Below are 22739 nucleotides of genomic sequence, written 5' to 3'. Positions count from 1 at the left end.
CTGAATTTCACTTCTTCATCAGCTAGCTTTTCGGTAGCTGAGTATTGAACTCCGAATCTCCAACATTCATACTTTATACTAGTGTTAAAGCAGATGAATGCCCCGCTTCTCGCTTTGCAATTTGTCTCTATTTATTGCCTTTTTTGTTATTCCTTTATACACCATTAGGTACATATTAATTCTAAATATTTTTTAGGCGCGCTATCAACAGCTTAGTAACATTGGGTTTTTAGCAGTGCTTTATAAGCTGTTCACTATTATTTTCTGCATTTAATAAGCGAAACATGCTCATATTGCTTTATACAATTGTTTTTGTTTTTGATATTAGAGAAAAATTCCGATAGCTTCTCGGCAGCTGAGTACTGAACGCGAGATCTCCAACATTCATACTTTATACTAGTGTAAAGGTAGAGATGCCTTTATCCACTCGTTGAAAGAACTCGCCAATTTTAAATTAAATCCTCGTTTTTAAACTAATTTAAATAAGTAAATTAAGCTTTTTTATTTTATGATGCATACAGATTATCTAAAAATTGCCTCCATGAACTTAGGCACCTTTTTTATGTATCGACAAAAGATAAAAACAAAAATAACACTTTGCGACTTTATTTCTGTGTCGAAAGAAAAAAAGCTTGTCCATCTCTTTTCACTGCTTCTATTTATTCTACTAAGACTCTCTTGCAACCCACACCCTTGAAAAAACAACTAGGTTCTGGAAAAAATTATATATTTCTTGCCGTTGCATAACCACGGAGTCTCCAAACCGAATGCTATTGAAATTTACAACCTTTAATGACTTTTAAACGTATCTTCTTATCTTTACTGTCATAGTGATTGAAATGAGGTAAACAATGGAATATTATGTGCAATAAAGACGTTTATTAAATTTATTTAACTGGAATATTGCGCACGTTTTTGTATACATTCTGTATATATGTTGTTTTGTTTTATAAACCTTTTTATTTTTTGCGCTTACAGTCATTAAACTTAGACCCGAGTATCGTACGGTTTGAGAATATACCAATATTGCACAACGAACAGTGTACACCAATAATTAGAAATGGGGATATTTGTGGACGATATCCATATGCTGTTGGGCCAGATTATGAGGTAAGAAAAATCAACTATTTTATATATTGAAAATCACGCTATATCAGTCTCTCATCACACCTGTATTTTGGGAAAAACAAGTGGAGGAAGTCGTGATCTGCCTTGGTGTTCTAAATGGGCTTCAGTTATTGTTAACAAAAAACAAGTAAGGAAGGTTAAGTTCGGGTGTCACCGAACATTACATACTCAGTTCAGAGCTATGGTGACAACATAAGGGTAAATAACCATGTAGGAAAATGAACCTAGGGTAACCCTGGAATGTGTTTGTATGACATGTGTATCAAATCAAAGGTATTAAAGAGTATTTTATGAGAGAGTGGGCCCGAGTTCTATAGGTGGACGCCATTTAGGGATATCGCCATAAAGGTGGATCAGGGTTGACTCTAGAATTTGTTTATACGATATGGGTATCAAATGAAAGGTGTAAATGAGTATTTTATAAGGGAGTGATCCTTAGTTCCATAGGTGGACGCCGTTTCGAGATATCGCCATAAAGGTGGACCAGGGGTGACTCTAGAATGTGTTTGTACGATATGGGTATCAAACGAAAGGTGTTAATGAGTATTTGAATGGCAGTGGGCCTTAGTTCTATAGTTCTTAGTTTTCGAGATATCGCCATAAAGGTGGACCAGGGGTGACTCTAGAATGCGTTTGTACAATATGGGTATCAAACGAAAGGTGTTAATGAGTATTTTAAAAGGGAGTGGGCCTTAGTTCTATAGGTGGACGCCTTTTCGAGATATCGCCATAAAGGTGGACTAGGGGTGACTCTAGAATGTGTTTGCACGATATCGGTATCAAATTAAAGGTATTAATGAGGATTTTAAAAGGGAGTGGTGGTAGTTGTATAGGTGATCTCCTTTTCGAGATATCGCCATAAAGGTGAACCAGGGGTGACTCTAAACTTTGTTTGTACGATATGGGTATCAAATGAAAGGTGTTAATGAGTCTTTTTAAAAGGGAGTGGGCCTTAGTTCTATAGGTGGTCGCCTTTTCGAGATATCTCCATAAAGGTGGACTAGGGGTGACTCTAGAATATGTTTGTACGATATGGGTATCAAATGGAAGGTGTTAATGAGTATTTTAAAAGGGCGTGGGGCTTAGTTCTATAGGTGACACCTTTTCGATATATGCCATAAAGGTGGACCAGGGGTGACACTAGAATATGTTTGTACGAAATGGGTATCAAATTAAAGGTATTAATGAGGCTTTTAAAAGGGAGTGGTGGTAGTTGTATATGTGAAGGCGTTTTCCAGATATCGACCAAAATGTGGACCAGGGTGACCCAGAACATCATCTGTTGGATACCGCTAATTTATTTATATATATAATACCAAGAACAGTATTCCTGCCCAGATTTCAAGGCTTTTTTATTTGGCCCTGCAGAATTTTTTCATTTTATTCTACTTAATATGGTAGGTGTCACACCCATTTTACAAAGTTTTTTTCTAAAGTTATATTTTGCGTCAATAAACCAATCCAAATACCATGTTTCATTCCTTTTTTCGTATTTGGTATAGAATTATGGCATTTTTTTCGTTTTTGGTAATTTTTGATATCGAAAAAGTGGGCGTGGTCATAGTCGGATTTCGGCAATTTTTTATACCAATACAAAGTGAGTTCAGATAATTACGTGAATTGAGTTTAGTAAAGATATATCGATTTTTGCTCAAGTTATCGTGTTAACGGCCGAGCGGAAGGACAGACGGTCGACTGTGTATAAAAACTGGGCGTGGCTTCAACCGATTTCACAGAAATAAGTTATCGTCCCAGAATCTAAGCCCCTACCAAATTGGTAAATTTTTGTTCGACTTATGGCATTAAAAGTATCCTAGACAAATTAAATGAAAAAGGGCGGAGCCACGCCCATTTCGAAATTTTCTTTTATTTTTGCATTTTGTTGCACCATATCATTACTGGAGTTGAATGTTGACATAATTTACTTATATACCGTTAAGATATAAAATTGTTTGTTAAAATTTTACTTTAAAAATTTTTTTTTTAAAAGTGGGCGTGGTCGATCTCCGATTTTGCTAATTTTTATTAAGCATACATATGGTAATAGGAGTAACGTTCCTGCCAAATTTCATCATATATCTTCAACGACTGCCAAATTACAGCTAGCAAATCTTTTAAATTACCTTCTTTTAAAAGTGGGCGGTGCCACGCCCATTGTCCAAAATTTTACTAATTTTCTATTCTGCGCCATAAGTTCAACCCACCTACCAAGTTTCATCGCTTTATTCGTCTTTGGTAATGAATTATCGCACTTTTTCGGTTTTTCGAAATTTTCGATATCGAAAAAGTGGGCGTGGTTATAGTCCGATATTCATTTTAAATAGCGATCTGAGATGAGTGCTCAGGAACCTACATACCAAATTTCATCATGATACCTCAAAATTTACTCAAGTTATCGTTTTAACGGACGGACGGACATGGCCCAATCAAATTTTTTTTCGATCCTGATGATTTTGATATATGGAAGTCTATATCTATCTCGATTCCTTTATACCTGTACAACCAACCGATATCCAATCAAAGTTAATATACTCTGTGAGCTCTGCTCAACTGAGTATAATGACAGATCAAATAATTAAGATTGCTCTGCCTTCGCCCAGCGGTGTGAAAGACTAATATATCAATAATTTGTTAGTTGAGGTTCATTTCACCCCATGTTTCTGGCTGTAGCTTAGTCGACTGTGGAACTTGTTTAAAGATTTTTAAGTCATCTTTCTTATCTGACTAAAAAACATTTCATTCCGCTTAGTTAAAATTATTTTTCTAGCATATAAATGCCACAACCCTAGCCCTAGTTTTAGTTAACGCATCTTCATACTATCACAATTAATTTTCAAAAATTTCAGTTTCCAGAATATTTTCCTGCCTTTAATTCGGATTATGGCACTGGACTCATATTGCGCAGTAACTTGGTTGCCATATTTTCCAACACTCTTCTCATCCCGGCCTCAAAAAACTGTCACGACTATCCACTAAAGGCCATATTTACCAAATTGGGCCCACATTTGGATTGGATTTATGGCATAATAGCAAAAGAGGAAATATTAGCTTTAAATAAAAATGGTTTAATACACTCAGCGCCTTATCAGCAAAGGGGAAACAGTGCTATAAAACTTACAGCCGATGCAATAGGTAAATAAATCGGGATTTTTATGCATAAATATATTGAATACAATTTTTTTTATTACAAAAAGACATACATTTTACCACAGACTCAACAACTACGGAAACCACAACGAATGCAATACCAAAAACATCGTCTACAATCCAATCTTTGCCCCATTCAATGTCTACGGAAATAAATTTAAGACCATCACCCATCACTAGTGGAACGCTTATGGTTATTAATGTAAGAGGTGCGACAATATTTTGGAGCTTATTTTTCCTTATTTCGGTTTGAATAGCATAAGGTTTTTAGGCCCGGTATTTCAGAGTTTAACCCTGAGATTAGCAATAAAATTGTATGCATCGCACAAATTGATAGTTCTAAACTCGTTTAACTACACTGGCACACAAAAAACGGGGTCTTTACATGGGACTAGATACATGTAACAATGTCGATTGCAGTAGATAGTCGACCACTGAGCGTTAATTGATTATTTTTATAATGAATACAAATTATGTTATATACATCGGAAAGGTAAAAAATATAAAAATTAGTTACCTGCTATTTGACGATTAAGCAACAAAATTAAATGAAATATAAGGAATCGCTAAATAGTCGATTCGGTTCCGATCGACACTGGCATTAGGGGGGGCTTATATGTATTTGGGGACGCTGATTTCGAATTTTTAGTCAATTTTCCAATATACCTTCCGAATCTCGAAATATTTGCAAAACGTTTGATATAAGTATTAAAACTGAGGGTATGAAAATAAAACTATAAACTCTTTCAACTTCTAGTGCATTTAGGTGTCCTGAATAGGATTTCAAGGTATGTTCTTGGATTTAAACTCCGATTTTCTCTCCTGCTTTTTCTATTAAATTTTAATAAACGCAAACTAGCTTAAAATAGTTCAAGGCCAATTCATTACAGGATGGTGTTATCCCATCAGCTGATTGCTTCTTCTCGATAATTTCCAAGCAACGCCTTGGTACAACAATATTGAATTGAATTGAGTTCGAATTTAACTTTCAATTCCTTTCAGAACATCTAAGGCCCACTTACGAACTGCAATATTTATGAGTTTAATCTCTCATGTCAGTTAACTTTGTTCATTTAATTGGAAAATTTTTAGTTCTTTTCTCATAACTCCAATTTTTTTACTTATGACTTTTTTGAAATCAACGTCTCGAAATACATATAGTTACATAGGTCCAGTCCAATGTACTGGCCACTTTTTCCTGTGTGCCAGTATTATTTACGTTTGTATATATTGGGTGGTCACTATTTTGAATTATATCGCCAAATGTCTGCCGGATGTAAAAAAAAAATCACTGACCAATCATATCACGTGAGTAGCATGCGATATTTTTTAGTGTGACAATCATCACTTCATATCCTCTTTGGCATATTTTGCATGACACTCACATGAAATCACATCAATTGCAATCAAATCCAATTAAACACATCACATCAAATCAAGTCAGGTCACTAGTTTGTGATGTATGTATATTTGGTATGTTCTATTTTTTTCTACAAAAAACCAAAGAGCATACATATTTATTCTCTTTGAAAAAACTACTCACAATACATCAGATCTAGAAAAGTTCTACCCCATACCTGAATCCATTACATAATAATAATTCATATATTCGCAATTAATCATCGTATTGTCACATTCACAAACGAAAAAATAGAATCACACCATGTCAAGCCACATCACATCACATGTAAAAGCACTACGAAATTGATGTAAACTAGAAGTTAGTGGATAAGTCTTAGGTTAGTTTTACAAAATTAAATGGGGTTAATGAGTTTTACCTGTCACCCTACGATATATGTGTATTATTACAGTATTTTTGTATATTTTAGTTTATGATTCCAAAATCTATCTTTATTTTTGTAAAGATAAATTTTATATTCCATTTACTTATATTAGTTTGATAAGACTGATAACTCATTTACTTATCAGTGAGAGAACGAGATACATATATCACACGAATTAAAACCTATTAGTTGGATCATTAAATTAGTATGTATGTTTATTTACAGATGGTTTTGTTTTTTTTTACATTTCGACAATCAAGTAAATAGGTAGTTTCCATAGTCATCCTTTACCATTAATTTTTATTATCATAGGTATGGATATGCCCAATCATTGTTATCTTATACTACCAAAAATCCTACTTTATATATTTAAATAAAACAAAGTGAATGGATTTAAAATAAAATAAAATTAAGAGTGAAAAACTCGGCAATCAATGTATGTATTGCAGATGCAGTGAATAGTTCGTCATGTTGTTGTTGTTGTTGTAGCGATAAGGTTGCTCCCCGAAGGCTTTGGGGAGTGTTATCGATGTGATGGTCCTTTGCCGGATACAAATCCGGTACGCTCCGGTACCACAGCACCATTAAGGTGCTAGCCCGACCATCTCGGGAACGATTTATGTAGCCACATTAAACCTTCAGGCCATTCCCTCCCTCCCTACCCCCAAGTTCCATGAGGAGCTTGGGGTCGCCAGAGCCTCGTCTGTTAGTGAAACAGGATTCGCCGCGGATAGGTGAGGTTGACAATTGGGTTTGGAGAAGCTATATATTGCGCTGGCAACCTAAAAGGTTGCGCTACACAGCCCTTTGAATCTGGTATTTTAGTCGCCTCTTACGACAGGCATACCTACGGCGGGTATATTCTGATCCCCTAACCCGCTGGGGTAATAGTTCGTCATCATATGTTATAGTATGTACACAAGTTGCTTTTAGATATTAAATTAAATTTATGTACGTTTTTAAATCAGTATGTATGTATGTACACGATTGTTATTTATTTAGAATAAAAATGGTTAAATGGCGGCCACCGTTGTGTGATGGTAACGTGCTCCGCCTACCACACCGAATGCCCTGGGTTCACACCCCGGGCAAAGCAACATCAAAATTTAAAAAATAAGGTTTTTCAATTAGGAGCAAATTTTTCTAAGCGGGGTCGCCCCTCGGCAGTGTTTGGCAAGCACTCCGAGTGTATTTCTGCCATGAAAAGTTCTCAGTGAAAACTCATCTGCCTCACAGATGCCGTTCGGAGTCGGCATAAAACAAGTAGGTCCCGTCCCGCCAATTTGTAGGAAAAATTAAAAAGGAGCACGACGAAAATTGGAAGAGAAGCTCGGCCTAAAATCTCTTCGGAGGTTATCGCGCCTTACATTTATTTTTTATTTTTTTTAAATGGTTAAATATGTAAATTTGATGTTGGTGCGTAACAATTCTTCGCTCCATTTAGTGCTTTGTTGCGCTGCTCAAGAATGTAGTTACATATTTATATGGATTTTATTTTATATTTATATTAGAGCTAGAAGACATTTAACTTTATTCAATTCTGTCTAACAAAAAGTATTTGAAAGGTGATTTTTTCTTGGTTTATTTACGTCTCTATACATATTAAATTTTTATACGTTTCCAATCTCAAACTAAAATCGCATATTTACCTAAAAACCCGGTGGAAATGAATACATAAGAATAAATGCATTAAGATATTTTTAGACAATATCGATAACATTACAACTGTCTAAAACTTTAAGTATACTCTGCTGGACATATGTCCAAAACAAATATATAATGAAATGGTTTATATATTTCACTAAAAGCAGCATTCAGGTGTGACTTCTTTCACTTTTTCTTGTTATATGCTTTACAACAATTTAAAAGTATCAAATATCCTACACTTATAGTATTAAATAATTCAGAACAATCTTTAGGCAACTATGTAATCAACGTTATTTTAAAGCACTCTTAATTCTATTTAAATGCGCATAATTCGGCAGCACTTCGGATATCCATTCGGGATATATTTCCGTAATTTGACGCAGAAAATTGCGTTCTGTCAGAACAATCTCGGTAAATATAACGTATTCTGGACGATATTTGCCATGAAACACACTGGAAGGATGTATTCTGGCACGCTGACGTCCAGCTATTGTCAGGTAGGTGTTATCTCGCTGCAGTTCAGCAATGTTATCGAAAAGCCCCATTAAGAGGCATTTTCGTACTTGATCTTGATTGCTGCCACAACTGTTCATAGGAAAATTTAGGCGTTCAACAATTTCTACAAGTTGTTTGCGTACTTCCCGTGCATATGAAAGATTTCTTGTATTCAGAAAATTATCGTGGCACCAAAGCTGAAAGGTTAAATATGAAAAACAATTGTGGTATGAAGAAGAGTATGTATTCAAATTAACTTATATTACCTTCACTTTTTCTGTTTTCAAAAAAGCATTGATAACATTAAGTAATGTCAAGTGATCACCATGTTTAGAGGTAAATTTCGCATGCGCTAATGCGGCTATTTCACGTTTTTCTTTACTGCTAACAAATACATTCTCCCCCGACAAAACAGCAACTAGACTCAACATTTCTTCCATGCAACCAAATGAAGATGCTGCTAGTAACAACTTGCTGTAGCGCGGATCCAAAGGAAATTGTGACATTTGTTGTCCTATGCTCGTTAGTTCAGGTTTATATTTACTATTTCTTACAGCACCGAGTGCTTCCAATTTGCGATATGCATCGTCCACAGCTTCTGGCGTTGGACGATCAAGAAACTCAAATGTCCGACAATCAATTCCTAACGCGAGCAATTGTAAAACAGTAGAACAAATATTACTACGCAATATTTCAGGTTTTGGCATAATCTCAAATGATTCCATTTCAGTTTGCGTAAATGTACGATAACAAGTGCCAGGTGCATCACGCCCAGCGCGGCCACAACGTTGCCATGATTGAGCTTGTGAAATACGTACGATGCGCAATGAATCCAAGCCACTGCTGGGATTATATACGCGACGCTTAACAAAACCACAATCTATAACACATCTGATGCCTGGTATGGTAACCGAAGTTTCAGCTATGTTAGTGGCTAAAACGACTTTCCGTGCATTCGTTGGCGCAGGCAAGAAACATTCAAGTTGTTTATTTTGTGGGAGCTGCGCATAGAGTGGATATACACGTACTGGACTTAATTCATTATCGTGTGTCTGAAAATGTGGCAGTAAAGTTAATTCCTTTTTATTAGATATTTGTTAAGCATTTTACTCACCTTAGCAATCTGACGTATTTGATGTGCCATAGCTTCAATTTCTTCTTGTCCAGTTAAAAATATGAGCACGTCATGACTAAATAATTAGAATGTATATACAAATAATATATTTATTGAAACCTTTCTATTTAATTGCATTTTTATGTTATTACTTGATTGGATCTGTGCGATGCAGTTGGAATAAAGTTACCAACGCAGCGTGTAGGTAATCTGGCTGGGGCTCCTTGGCATGCATAACTCTCACCGGGTATGTTTTACCCTCTAGATACATACCACGTACTTCAAAATACTTTCCAAAATGATCTATATCCATTGTAGCCGATGTTATGATTATTTTTAGCGGTGCGTGTCCCTTTTGCCTACGATGTGTCTGCGCTTCTTTAACAATACCGAATAGGACATCGGTGTTTATAGTACGTTCATGCGCTTCATCTAACATTAGTACAGAGTAGTGGCACAGCAGGCGATCAGCAATGGCTTCACGTAGCAAACAACCATCGGTCATAAAGCGTATACGTGTTTGCGGTGAGGTACAATCTTCAAAACGTACTGTATAGCCGACAGTCTCACCAAGGCGACAACCTTGTTCTTGTGCAACACGTCGGGCTACTGTTATGGCCGCGACTCGACGCGGTTGTGTTATGCCTATCATTCCCTTCTGTGCAAAGCCATTTTCATACAAGAATTGTGGTATTTGTGTCGTTTTCCCTGAACCCGTCTCACCCATTAAGAGTAAGGTTTCTGCATGACGCGCCTCTTGTATAAGTCGTTGTCGCACTTTGTACACTGGAAGCGCTAAACGTTGTTGATCCAATTGCTGCTTTGTTTGTGCATTTTTACCATTGATGTAGAGTACATTCCCATTTGCAATTGGTGTACCACTTGTCGATTTTCCATTTGAGGTAGAACTTGAACTTACGTTGCTATTTATTTTAGGTGTTTTTGTTAAAATATTATCCACACCATTCACCGGACTTTGTAATTTGCGTTTAATAGGAAAACTTGATGTGCTGACATTATTTTTCGTGTTCGTTCCATTCGGCGATTTAACCGGAGTTTTACTTGACAACAAATACTTGGACTCCATAACCGATGACCGTGCCCTTGTCTGGAGGTTGTAATTACTAATTTTCTTGCACAGTAAGATACGCTTTTGCTATTGCAAACTTTAAAATAGATTCAAATTTTCACTTCCACGGCATCACATTGCATAAAATATATATTTTTTAGATTTTTAATAAGATATAATTTACAAAATCGCCCCGTTGTTTGGGTGCACGGTGACAGTAAGAGATGGTAAGAAAAATACTCAACTATCGTTAAGTTTCGCTCTTCAAAAAATTGATTTATCAAATTATCGATTAGTGTGATTAACAGGGTAAATTTCCTTAAGAGCCAATTAATGGTGATTCATCCATAACCAGATAAAACAGCTGCCCGGCATAAATTGCGAGTAGTCCATGCATGCATGTATGGAATACTCGCTATGGATCAAGCGAGTGCTCCAAAATTAACCACAATTCATACAATAACTATGGTCCAATTAACATTCCGATGTTCTAGGACTGGACCATATACTCCAGCTCAGCATTACATCAGAGTAAAGGTCTAATTAAACTTCCTTAACCCTAACGCCATAGTCGTAACCATACCCATATCCATAACCATCTCCAATGTGATCGATTAATGGTGCCTTAACCTAAAAATCGTGAAAGTTTCATAAAAATGAAGAAAACGCAAAAAATTACAAACATATTCCACCAAAAATAAGTCTCTTAGTCATAACGTATCCAAAACAATGAATAAAATCTGCAAAAAGTTATTAAATTCACCAACTCAAATATTTTTAGGTTATGGATATGGCGAAAAACCAAAAACTAATTGGTTGGCTATGGTATGGTTATGGCTTTAGCGTTATGGCATGACACCATTAATCGATTACATTGATTTCCATAAGGTTGGTTCGATCAGTTGTTTTATCCAGTTATGGTTAAGTCACCATTGATTGGCCCTTTAAAGGGTCAATAATTAAGTATATTTGCGCAGAACACCATTCTGCGTTGGCTGCGTTGGCCGCGCTTATAAAAAATTACCCTGGCCGGTCTACCAACGGGGTGGGATCTTAATTAAATGCGTGCAAAATCCCTTTGTATACATCATTTTTTTTCAGTACACAACCACATGAAAATTGCCAGCTTCAACTGCAACGCTAAATCAGAAGCCGTGGCCTTTATCCGAAGTGAAGGTTACAGCGCACGCGGTCAATGAGTACCTAACGGTTTTATCCATTGGGCACGGATGCGAAAGCACACCACACTGTGTGTTGGGGTGGCGATGAAAGTGATGTAGTGATTGTTATAGCCGAATACTATTAAATAATAATAGTAGCTAACAAGGCTAGTGCTTCTTCGTAGATCGGTATTTCGTTTGATATTCGCAGAGTTCAAAGTATGGTACATAAAGGACGAATTGGAGAGTCCTTGATAGGTTATCCTTCTCAAACCGTACGTATACGCACCCCTAAACAGGGTAAATGAGGTAAAGGGTGGGCAGACTCATGGTACCGTGTCTGCCTATTAGGGGAATCTCAGACAGCGGAAATAACGGAAGATACGAAAAACGTGTCCACTAATATTTCCAAACGAATGAAAGGGGAAGGCTCTGCAGAATACTGGGTCGGTTTAGAAAGAAGAATGGCTTTGCGATATCTACCGCAGTGGCCATGAAGAGGTCTGCGGATAACGAAGCCGTTGGTGTTTTGCTCTTGGTGTTAAAGTGACTTCGCCGCTAAATATTGCCGTTCAAGTCTATCTATAAGCATTTCGCGGCGGTCTACTCCAAGACGACGCTTCCCTGTGTGAAGTTTACTTGCGCCGTTAATAGATGATGTACTTGACGTGGAGAGACCTTTGGAGGGCTCCTTTGGTGCGAAACTCGAAAAGACATGTCATAACTGGCCTTACTATGACATAAAAAAAATGCTTGCGAGTTTAACTCCATGGAGGGGGGGGGGGGGGGTATTTGTTTCACGTCGCGACACAATAATAGTTTGCCGTATAGAAGCTGCTGACGAAACATACAGCTGATGATAACTCCACTCTGCTCTCACACCTGCTCACTAAGCAATTTTCGACCTGACGATGTGGCCTAGCGGTGGGAGCACATTTCGAACCACACCATAGTAATCGAACGAGCTTACAAAAACCACTAATATGATGAGAAATTCTGCATTGCGTCAGAAATAATGACGCACGATGTATAAGAGCATTATCGTACTGCGAGGAAATAAGAGAGCTACCTACTTACAGATGCTGGCTGTTAGGAATAATGTCCAAAAATTCTCCCAAAAAAGCCGGCAGATGACAGAAGGTTTCAATACTGGGCGAGAATCCTGCAGGAATGATATTGTGCCTGGTAACCCTCATACAGAGAATGTCTAAGTAGTGATGGGAGCACTTCCCCTTATTTGATAGACAGGACGGAGATGACGATACCTATACACCAATCCCCGATGACGGAGTATACGGTCTGCAAGACAGAGCATGTAAGTATTCCTAAATGGCACTTGTAGTTGAGAGCAGGGGAAAGGGAGCTGGAGGAATAGTACTCCCAATCGGTCCTAGTTATTGCGAAATAGGGATAGTTGGCGGGACATGTTACGCAGCAGCTAACATCGCCGTTTAATTGTAATTATCCTACGCTTGGCAGATACAGCATTCACCTTGGAATTAAAAAAAATGGTCAAGAGGAATCGAAATGCACCTTTCCGGTTGTGAGAGTTTTGTGCGTGCTCCTTCAATACGCGTATTTTATATACTATGGATTGGCGTAAGAAAAGTTCTCAACTCCAAGTTCTATTGTTGAACTAGCGCTAACAGCAGCACATTTTTTTTACATTTCGCATGGATAGAATCTGCAGTCGTTTTCTTGCCACTTGCTTAACTTCAACGTAATTAAATGGCTATTTGTGCTTCTGCCGGAGAACACTAAATTAAGTGGCCTCCACATACCACAGTCAATACGTTTCCCACGCTCTTACCCACTCAGCAGTAATCTTATTCCTTGGACATATAGCCAATGCGTCATTGCAACAAGTAAAATCAGTCTACAAAACTTTGCTAGCAGCGATTCAGTCAGTTAAACGAGAGTCGCGGTCGTGAATGGATGCGTCCGTTTATAGGAGCGCTGTAACGGTCTAAGCAGCTCATTAAGTACCCGCCATCAAGTTCTTATGGAAGTTAAAATTGATCCTAATCATCGCGTTTGTTTCGTTAGCAGCGCGTTTATTGATGTGCGGCATGCGTGTATGAGTAGTGGTGAAGCGCCAAAGATAATAAAAAAATAAATAAATGCGAAAAATTAAATAAATTACATATAAATTTTGTATTTATTTACAAATCGAAAATCTTGAAAAATTTGTGATTAGATAAACGATCATCGTTTTATTGTGAAATGCCAATTGGTGATGACGGTAGTGGAGAATGTTATCTTAACAACAACTGTGCGATCCTCTATCCATCAACTATAGTTTTTTGTTGTTATTTTTATACTCAGCGTGCTTTGCACACAGAGTATATTAATTTTGATTGGATAACGGTTGGTCGAACAGGTATAGAGGAATTGAGATAGATATAGATTTCCATATATCCAAATCATCAGTAACGAAAAAAATTTGATTGAGCCATGTCCGTTCGCCCGTCTGTCAGTAAATATTGAGATATCAAATACCAAATTTGGTATTCGAGCTTATCTGGACCCAGAATAGATTGGTATTGAAAAGGAGCGAAATCGTATGATAACCACGCCCACTTTTTATATATATAACATTTTCGAAAACACAAAAAACCTGATTATTTAGTAAATAATACACCTAGAATGTTGAAATTTGACGTGTGGACTGATATTGAGACTATTGATAAAAATTTGAAAAAAAAAAAAAATGTAAATGGGCGTGGCACCGCCCACTTGTGATAAAATCAATTTTACAAATATTATTCATCATAAATTAAAAATCGTTAACCCTATCGTAACAAAATTCGGCAGAGAGGTTGCCTTTATTATAAGGAATGCTTTGAAGAAAAATTTACGAAATCGGTAATGGACCACGCCCACTTTTATATAAAAGATTTTTGAAAGGGTCGTGGACGAATAAAATAAGCTATATCTTTGCAAAAAAGAGCTTTATATCAATGGTATTTCATTTCCCAAGTGAAATAATAACAATAAATAGGAAAAACTGCAAATTTTAAAAAATGGGCGTGGCACCGCCCCTTTTATGACTAAGCCAAAACTCGAAGAAAAATTTACATATCGTAGCAAAATTGGGTACACATATTTTCCTTATAGCAGGAAATATTTCTAGAAAAAATGGACGAGATCGGTTAAAGACCACGCCTACTTTTATATGAAAGATTTATAAAAAAGGTCATAGACCAAAATAATAAGCTATATCTTATCAAAAAAGAGCTTTGTATCAATAGAATTTTACTTTCTAAATCGAATTATAACATTGAAAATGGGTGTAGCACCGCCTCTTTTATGACTAAGCAATTTTCTGTTTCGGGAGCCATAACTCGAAGAAAAATTAACGGGTTAATTGGGTACGCAAATTTTCCCTATATTAGAAAATATTTATTGTAAAAATGGACGGGATCGGTTAAAGATAACGGCAACTTAGATATAAAACAAATTTAAAAGGGTCGTAGACTAGACTAATAAGCAATAACTTAGTAAAAAATAGTTTTGAATCAATGACATTTCACTTATCAAGTTTTATTGTAAGAGGAAATGGGAGACATTTTTTTTAAATGGGCTGTGCCACGTGTTATGTAATTTTCTGAAATGAAGTATACAATTGAAGCTCACGCTGAGTGTATAATGTTCGGTTACACCCGAACTTAGACACCTTTACTTGTTTTTAAATAAAGTTTGTTTGCCTTTTTAACGGTCGCTGCTAAAATGTTGTGACTCGCAAGCGCAGAAGTAAAAAACAAAGAAATTAAAAATAAAAAGTATCCGTTGTCCAAAAACCAAGCTCTCCCGCCTAACAATTTAATGCGTTTGGAAGCAGTACTACTGCTATGCATCGCTAGCAGCCACATTTCGGGCATTCACGGAGCAGATGAGCTGTTGATCTCAACCGAAACACGTGTACCCATAATTGCGCCAATATGCTGCCCACTGAGTTGGTCTCTAGTCAAAATAAATATAGGATTATTTCAGCCCGATCACTTCGAATGCCGGCGGGAGTTACATAGCAACAAAGATCAGGAAGAAAGTCAAAATTTTACAACAAATAATGTTTTTATGTTTGAACATAACGCTCCAGTTTATGGATACCGTATTCATCCGCCTGAGCTCGATCGGGCTGGCAATTTGAGCGGTCATATACCACAATGTAACCGTCAAACATTTCTCTATCTCAACGGTGATCACGAATTCGATTTGCCGCCAAATGCATGCCTTACAAGTGTGCAACAACGTTTGGTGGCCATTTTTTGTCCAACCACGCGAGACGTTGCGCTGCAACCACTAAGTATCGTACATAAATGTTGTCCGATGCGTTACGTATACGATAAAGTTCAAAAGAAATGTATTCCACTTAACGTTGGTGAAGTACCAACGTTTCAACGCTACAGCGAACTACTACAACAATGGACGATCTTTGTTGACCATGAGGTATTGTGTGCGCAAGATAAAGTTTTGGTAGAATATGAGTTAATTACAACCGCTGTGAAGTTCATCGACGGCAAAATTGCAATAGCAGTTGGCACTGAGTGGCTGAAATTTGCATTTCGGGATTACTGCTTGGAAGCTATTGAAGACATAAACTCTGTCCATAATTTATTTCCTCGGAAATTTCTTTTGCGCACATGTCAACCAAGACGTGTTTGTCGGAGCATGGCGTGTATTCGCCGCTGCTGTGCGGATGGTGAACTTTTTGCAAAAGGCAATGCGACATCTTATTGCAAGCGCGATGATTCTGATATTGCATTTCATAGTTTCGAGAGCTTGCAAATAAGCGGGAACTTCACTAAACCTGCAGGTAAGGAAATAAATGTAAATATAGACAGATACTTTTATTCATATTGGAAGTATTCAAATTAGCAAGAACTGACTTGATAATAAATGCTCACAATATTTTGATGTTATGGCAGTGGTTCCTTCTACTCACTGCTAGTTAACGCGGGAACTAACAAACTCGATATTCCAATGCCTGACGACGAAATACACGTTCCACCACCGGACTATGACGAGGTGACAAAAGCATGCTGCGCGTCCACGATACGGGAGCCGAGCCTAAGGGCCACTCACTGGAAGAAACTACAGGCCTGTTAAAATACCGCACTCATAACTGCTACGGGTTGTCTTCTTATGTCCCTAGAACATTATTTACACAGTGAGGCGAGAGTACTCCCGATAAGGGAGAGAAATGAAATGCTGCACAAACAGCTTCTGCTGAATACCCAGAAATCTGGGCATACAAACAGGCATCTGATTCAAGAGGCTCCGTCTTGCAGGGACTTAAGAAGTCATCTCCGCTGGTATTATGAGAAAAGATGGCACCTGAAAACTTAGCCATATAAAACAGAAGAGTACAAAAAGCTCCTCAGAGAAATCCACCAGTACACGTTGGACCTCTATGACTGGAATTACCCGGCGAGCACCGTTCTTAAAGTCAAATACACTACACTCTAGTTCAAGTTCTATCGGGATACTGTAACAAGCTAAGCTTTAACATATATATATAGGCTTTACCTAGCTTGTTTTGCGATAGATTGTGGCCCAATTTAAGCAAACTTTTAGACCTTGTTAGTGTGGCTTTAAACCAGATTTTGACGATAAGGTTCTGTCGACTATCAACTCTAAAGGAAGTGCGAAGAACCTCTCCGTGGTATTTGTGGGATTTGTTCAACATCATGCTCAAGAAGATAGTTGTAGCAGCATATCTAAATTGTATTGTAACGAATTTAGGGAAATTCTGCTTATTCCAAACCTTCTGCTAACGTTCGAATCGCTGTTGAATAAATAACTCCAATATTCAATAATGCAAAATGATTTTTATTTGACTAATTTGAGAGTACTTCACAATAACACTTCGCAACCAATAGCGTGCTTAAATCAAAACTGATAAGTCATACCTCAGCTTGCGCTGTTTTTATACTCTAGGTTTCCTCGTTCACCCATTTCTCCTAAGGTCTAGTAATTTCGTGAAATTCATGCTTGGATACCAACCATATACATGTATAATTGTAGTTTGTAGCTATATGCGTGTGTATATGTGAGTACTACGTCGGCGGATAATGACATGCGTTTGTGAGTATCTCTCCGCTGCCTTGTATGCATGTGTGTATATGATGATTGATTTCTTTACGTACATACGAGTGGCTGCTTAGTATCGCTTAGTGATGCTAATATTCGTCATAGTATTAATGGTATTGATATCATTGGCTTTAACAAACGTGCAGTAAGCTCTGCTTTCTTTGGCCTTGAAGAAAATACGGAAAATGGTTACTGTGGAGTAAGACACATAAAGACATTGTGCTTGCTGTTATCAAAGAAAGAATCGGCTTATCCACGATATGTCATGCCAGAAGCAACGGAGAATACACTTGCAAACAAGTGCACGTGTTGACTGAATAGTAAAGTTATGTCCTCTTTCGATGAACACAATTCAGCTCTCATCATACCCGGGCTCATGTATAACTCGAAATGGAGGGAGCTGTGGAAGAGGAGGGCGTGGCTCTTAGAGTATTCGAAAGCAATTTTCCCGGCTTGCAGCGAATAAAGTTTATTGAGTAGCTGTTTTTCGTTTTACACAGATATTAACATGAGAACAACATTGGCTAGGTCATATTATGCAAATGAAATAGGGGCGTATATCTATACGTTTTTGACATCAAAGGAAGATTGAGACCTTCTCTGCGATAAAACACATGGAGGAGCCTTGATCTCCCTCGGTTTAACTTGCTATACGAAAAGATAATAAACCTTCAAGAAATCCTTCTGCTCAAGTTATGAAAACTGTCAAGTCTGCTTGCCACGCTAAGGGTTGGGATAGATTAAGCTGGTCGGTTAATAAAGACCTCAGACAGATTTAATGTGTCCATAGTGTTATAAAAATGTCTTTGATGGCCGAACGGTACCACCCAATTAAGTACTAGGACTTTGTTATAAACAACTCCATCATCTGGCAAATACTAGACGTTTTCTAGGACCAACCTTAATTGCTGGCTCGCTATATATATGACAGCTCCGTTGCCCCTAGTAAGTGTATACTTGATCTTCAGTGCGCAGAACACTAACATAGAGCTTGGTCAACCATTTCTCTCTGCAGACCGCACTTTCTACATTTGCTGCCAATGATGAGGTCTAAAAAGTATTTAACTTTAGACGGCAGTGCACTTTACAAATGGGAGCAAGTTTGTCAATCTAATATCATTAGACTTTGATGTGATATTAAAGATTTTACAGCCCATCGGTATAATGAACCGTATGCATCGAGTGCGGCACCCTCTTTTTGCCAACTCGTCCACCTTTCATCACCTTAGCTCCCTTTCTGACCGGAGAAAAATTGTCTCTAATACTTGTCTGAATTCCAGATTACTTGTGAATGGAGTGTCATATAAGATTACTGCAACTGAAGTATGTTTCCTACAGTATTTCTGCTGCTTTTGTCAACCTGAAAGACACTACAGTTATCTGGCAACTGACAGGCACTTCGAAGCTAAGGAACAAACCCATGCAGACTGTTCGCCCTGTGTTAAATTGCGCTATGCTACTATGAGCATACTCAAGCTGTCCGGAAACCTTAAGTCTCCCTGCAGTTGGTGAACCGGCATATTCTTGGACACTGGGTCTGTACACAGTTAAAATATTGAGCCCAAATTTAAAACAATTCATCCGTTTCATACATTTTTCAAACTTTCTTGTACTAAATTGGAAACGTCACTATTTACGGTTGCGCTATCTAATTTTATTCGGCTTAAGCATTAAACTTAACTTAATAATTAGCCTCAAATCACCAAATTGTTTTAAAGCTAAACAAAATGTTGGAGTTGGTAAGGCGCACGCATCAGCTTCTTAACAAAGAATGGTCGGACATGTGCATCTCTGACGATTGGAATCAAATTGTTCTTTTCCCAGTCCACAAGAAAGGGGATCATGCAAAGTGCACCAACTATCGCGGAATCAGCCTTACTGCCGCATGTAAGTTCTGGCAAGTGTATTGCGCGAAAGATTGAAGCAAAGCGTAAATCGGTTGGTCGGAACTTATCAGTATGGCTTCAGACCTGGTAAATCTACCCTCGCCAGATTTTCACAATGCGCCAAATCTTGGAAAAATCTGCGAAAAAGAATTGACAGACATCACCTCTTCGTCGATTTGAAAGTCGCGAAAAGAAGCTTCCCAATGTCTGGATTTGGTTTCCCCGTACAACTTATACGGTTGTGCAAAATGACGTTGAGCAATACCACCACCTCAAACAGAATTGGGTAGGATCTCTCTGAGCCGTTCGAAACTAAACTAGATTTTATGCAGGGTGCCCTCTATCATGCGATTTATATCAGGTGATGCTGGTCTGCTCCTTGACCGCTCTGGAGCAACATTCTATAAAAGCATGCAGTTACTAGCGTATGTTGACGACATTGATATCATCGGCCTGAACACCTTCGCCGTAAGTTCCGCCTACTCCAAACGGGAAAAAGAAGCGGAAAAGATGGGTTTGATTGTGAATGCGGACAAAACGCAGTTCCCGCTGAAACTATTGGCCTGAACACCCTCGCCGTAAGTTCTGCTACCTCAAAACTAGATAAAAAAAAACCGAAAAGGTTTTGATGTTGAATGATGACAACACGAAGCACCTGCTCTCATCAAGCAGAGAGTCGGTGCACTTGCGTCTTGACAACCACGCCACTGTTGGCAACCATAATTTTGAAATCGTAAAAGACTTTGTTTATGTAGGAACCAACATTAGCACAAACAACTTACCAATAAGTGCTACTTTTGACTAGGTAGGCAATTGAAAAGTAAAGATCTCCCTCGGCAAACGAAAATCATGCTCTACAAGGCACTTATCGTACCAGTTCTACTACGCATGGACCATGACAACACCAGATGAAGCGGCTCTGGGAGTGTTCGAAAGAAAAGTCATTCGAAGGATTTAAGGACCTATAAGCATTGGCACAGCGAGTAGCCAAGACACATGATTTCTGCTTCTCTTTTTCACTGCAAATTTGCATCTTGCCAATCATCAGCATGGCTTCCAAAAACTACATAGCACTACCACCGCGCTAAACGCAATTAACAAGGAAATAAATTGCGGATTAAATCGAAAACCCCACCATAGGAAAGTCCTCGCTGCGCTAGACCTGTTAAAAGCCTTTGATACGGTCAACCACGGCACGTCACTGCAAGACCTGGAAGGGCTCTCCCTTCCACCAAGTTTCAAAAGGTGGACCGCAAATTATCTGTCTGGTAGGCAAGCATCGATGCAATTCAGGAACATAACATCTAAACCCATAAATAATTCAACAAGAGGTACCACAGGGTGGTGTCCTATCCCCACTTTTGTTTAACTTCTACATATCGAAGCTACCTTCACCACCAGAAGGAGTCACTATCATTTCCCACGCCAATGACTGCAGAATAATGGTCACACTCCCAGGCCTATACATTGATAAGCTCTGTAATAAAATAAACAGCAATATCGGTTTTTTCGCCTCGCGAAATATGAGATTGTCACCGACCAAATCGGATCGTAATAAAATTTTCAAATCTCTTGCCGGCAGCACTTGGGGTAAGGACAAAGAAACGCTCATTACCACTTACAAAGCAATTGGCCGGCCGATTGCTTGCTACGCGTCCCCGATATGGTCGCCAAGCCTAAAGGTTACTCACTGGAAGACAATACCGGGCAGCCAAAATACTACCCTCAGAACCTCTACAGGCTGTCTTCTTATGTCCCCAGCACACCACCTACAAAATGAGGCGAAAGTACCCCTCATTAGGGAGAGAAATGAAATGCTGAACAAACAGTTTTTGTTAAATACCCAGAAACGTGGGCTTCCCAACAGACATCTGATTGATGAGGCTACACCCCTCCCAGGGGCTTAAGGGGTAATCTCCGTAAGCTTTATAAGGAAATATTGCACCTGAGGTCGTCAGTGATATCCACAAACAGGCGTCGGAGCTCTATGTCGGGAATTGCCCGGCGAATCCAGTTCTTAAAGAAAAATACCCAGAACTCCCAGAAGAGGAACGTACTGTCCCTAGGGAAGCGCGCGTCACTCTAGCTCAACTTTGATCTGGGTACTGCAACAGGTTAAACTCTTACTTATTCAGAATCAACCCCGACATACAAAATGTATGTCCTGTTTGCAATGTGTCCCCACATGACACCAACCAATTCAATTAAGTAATGTGGAAGCAACGGCCCTCTCACTATAATCAACACCTGTTGAAACAGAAAGTTTCCTTGGCCTCCCGTTAGAGAACATTGATGACAATTTGTGATCGGTCACACCTATTAGATGGGGCGAAGCACTGCTACAACAGCAACAACATTTAATGTGGTCATATTAAATCGTTCCCGAAATGGTCGGCGCATAACTTAGTGGTGCTTGTTAGCTTGTTAGCGCCGCATCTACATATATGCGGTAAAGGACCAGCAACATTGACAACACTCCCCAAAACCTTAAGGGATTGTCTTTATCGCTACAACAATAACAACAAAACTCAATACGTTTAAATGCAGGGAAGCATATAGTCTCAGTAACTGGGTACTCTAACCAGAAATAGTTTATAAATAAATTGTAAACTATCATTATTATAACAATAATAATAATAATAATAATTTATGAACGCAGTTTATGTATATGGTATACAAGTTGGTATATATCTAAATATTGATGATCCATCAATACTCCTTAAGCATTTTCCAAATGTGTACGTCTGTCTATATTTATTTTTCCAGCTTAATTCCATAAACACGAACATTTCACACTTGTTTTTAGAGCAACGTTACCTACATTAGACTGGATCGACTTATTAACCGATATCGCGCCATCGATTGGATTTCGGCTCAGGAAAAAAAAGTTTCGGTACGCATACACAAAAAAATTTTCAAGCCTGCGAAATTTCATTTTTTTTACTTTTTTTCGACTTTGATTTTTAAGGTTTTTTTTTATGACCTACTAAAAAATTTTCATTTGATTGTAAAATTTTCATGTATACCCTGTCCGACTCAAAAATGAAAACCGTTGGCGATAACAGTTTTTTGAATAAAAAATTTTTTTTTATAAATATGAACATTTTTTAGTAGGTGATGAAAAAACCCTTAAAAATCAAAGTCGAAAAAATTAAAAAAAAATTAAATTTCGCAGGCTCGAAAATTATTTTTTTGGGTACGCGTAGTGGAACTTTT

At 38.0% G+C, this 22739-nt stretch overlaps 2 protein-coding genes across 5 annotated transcripts in view; one reads left to right on the top strand and one right to left on the bottom strand.

Annotated features, from left to right (window-relative positions):
* The window catches only part of mthl15 (methuselah-like 15), a 58404-nt gene that overhangs the window by 5668 nt on the left and 29997 nt on the right, over positions 1-22739 (top strand). The window contains exons 2-4 of one of the 4 annotated variants that reach the window (XM_067765494.1): positions 979-1110; positions 3975-4260; positions 4323-4484. In XM_067765494.1, coding sequence (XP_067621595.1) covers positions 979-1110; positions 3975-4260; positions 4323-4484 — 580 coding nt within the window. Of the gene's footprint in view, positions 1-978; positions 1111-3974; positions 4261-4322; positions 4485-13477; positions 13787-15232; positions 16361-22739 lie in introns of those variants that run through there. The other 3 variants (XM_067765495.1, XM_067765496.1, XM_067765497.1) reach the window with 3 other exon arrangements.
* ath (ATP-dependent RNA helicase DHX33) lies at positions 6235-10594 on the bottom strand. Its single transcript, XM_067765498.1, has 4 exons — positions 9468-10594; positions 9316-9391; positions 8468-9253; positions 6235-8398 (listed from the first exon to the last, which is right to left on the bottom strand). Exons 1-4 carry the CDS (start codon positions 10400-10402, stop codon positions 7997-7999), a joined length of 2199 nt encoding a protein of 732 aa, XP_067621599.1. The 5' UTR covers positions 10403-10594; the 3' UTR covers positions 6235-7996.

The sequence above is a fragment of the Eurosta solidaginis genome, chromosome 2 (genome assembly GCF_040869045.1).
Source record: "Eurosta solidaginis isolate ZX-2024a chromosome 2, ASM4086904v1, whole genome shotgun sequence".
In the NCBI taxonomy this organism is placed as follows: domain Eukaryota; kingdom Metazoa; phylum Arthropoda; class Insecta; order Diptera; family Tephritidae; genus Eurosta; species Eurosta solidaginis.
The sequence above is the reverse complement of the archived record's forward strand: the minus strand, read 5'-3'. Positions and strand labels throughout refer to the sequence as shown.

Coding starts and splice junctions, on each gene's coding strand:
- ath (XM_067765498.1), bottom strand. CDS start 10,402: ATGGAGTCCAAGTATTTGTTGTCAAGTAAAACTCCGGTTAAATCGCCG. Junction 9,254..9,315: donor AAATACGTCAGATTGCTAAG/GTGAGTAAAATG, acceptor CCACATTTTCAG/ACACACGATAATGAATTAAG. Junction 8,399..8,467: donor TGAAAACAGAAAAAGTGAAG/GTAATATAAGTT, acceptor TTAACCTTTCAG/CTTTGGTGCCACGATAATTT.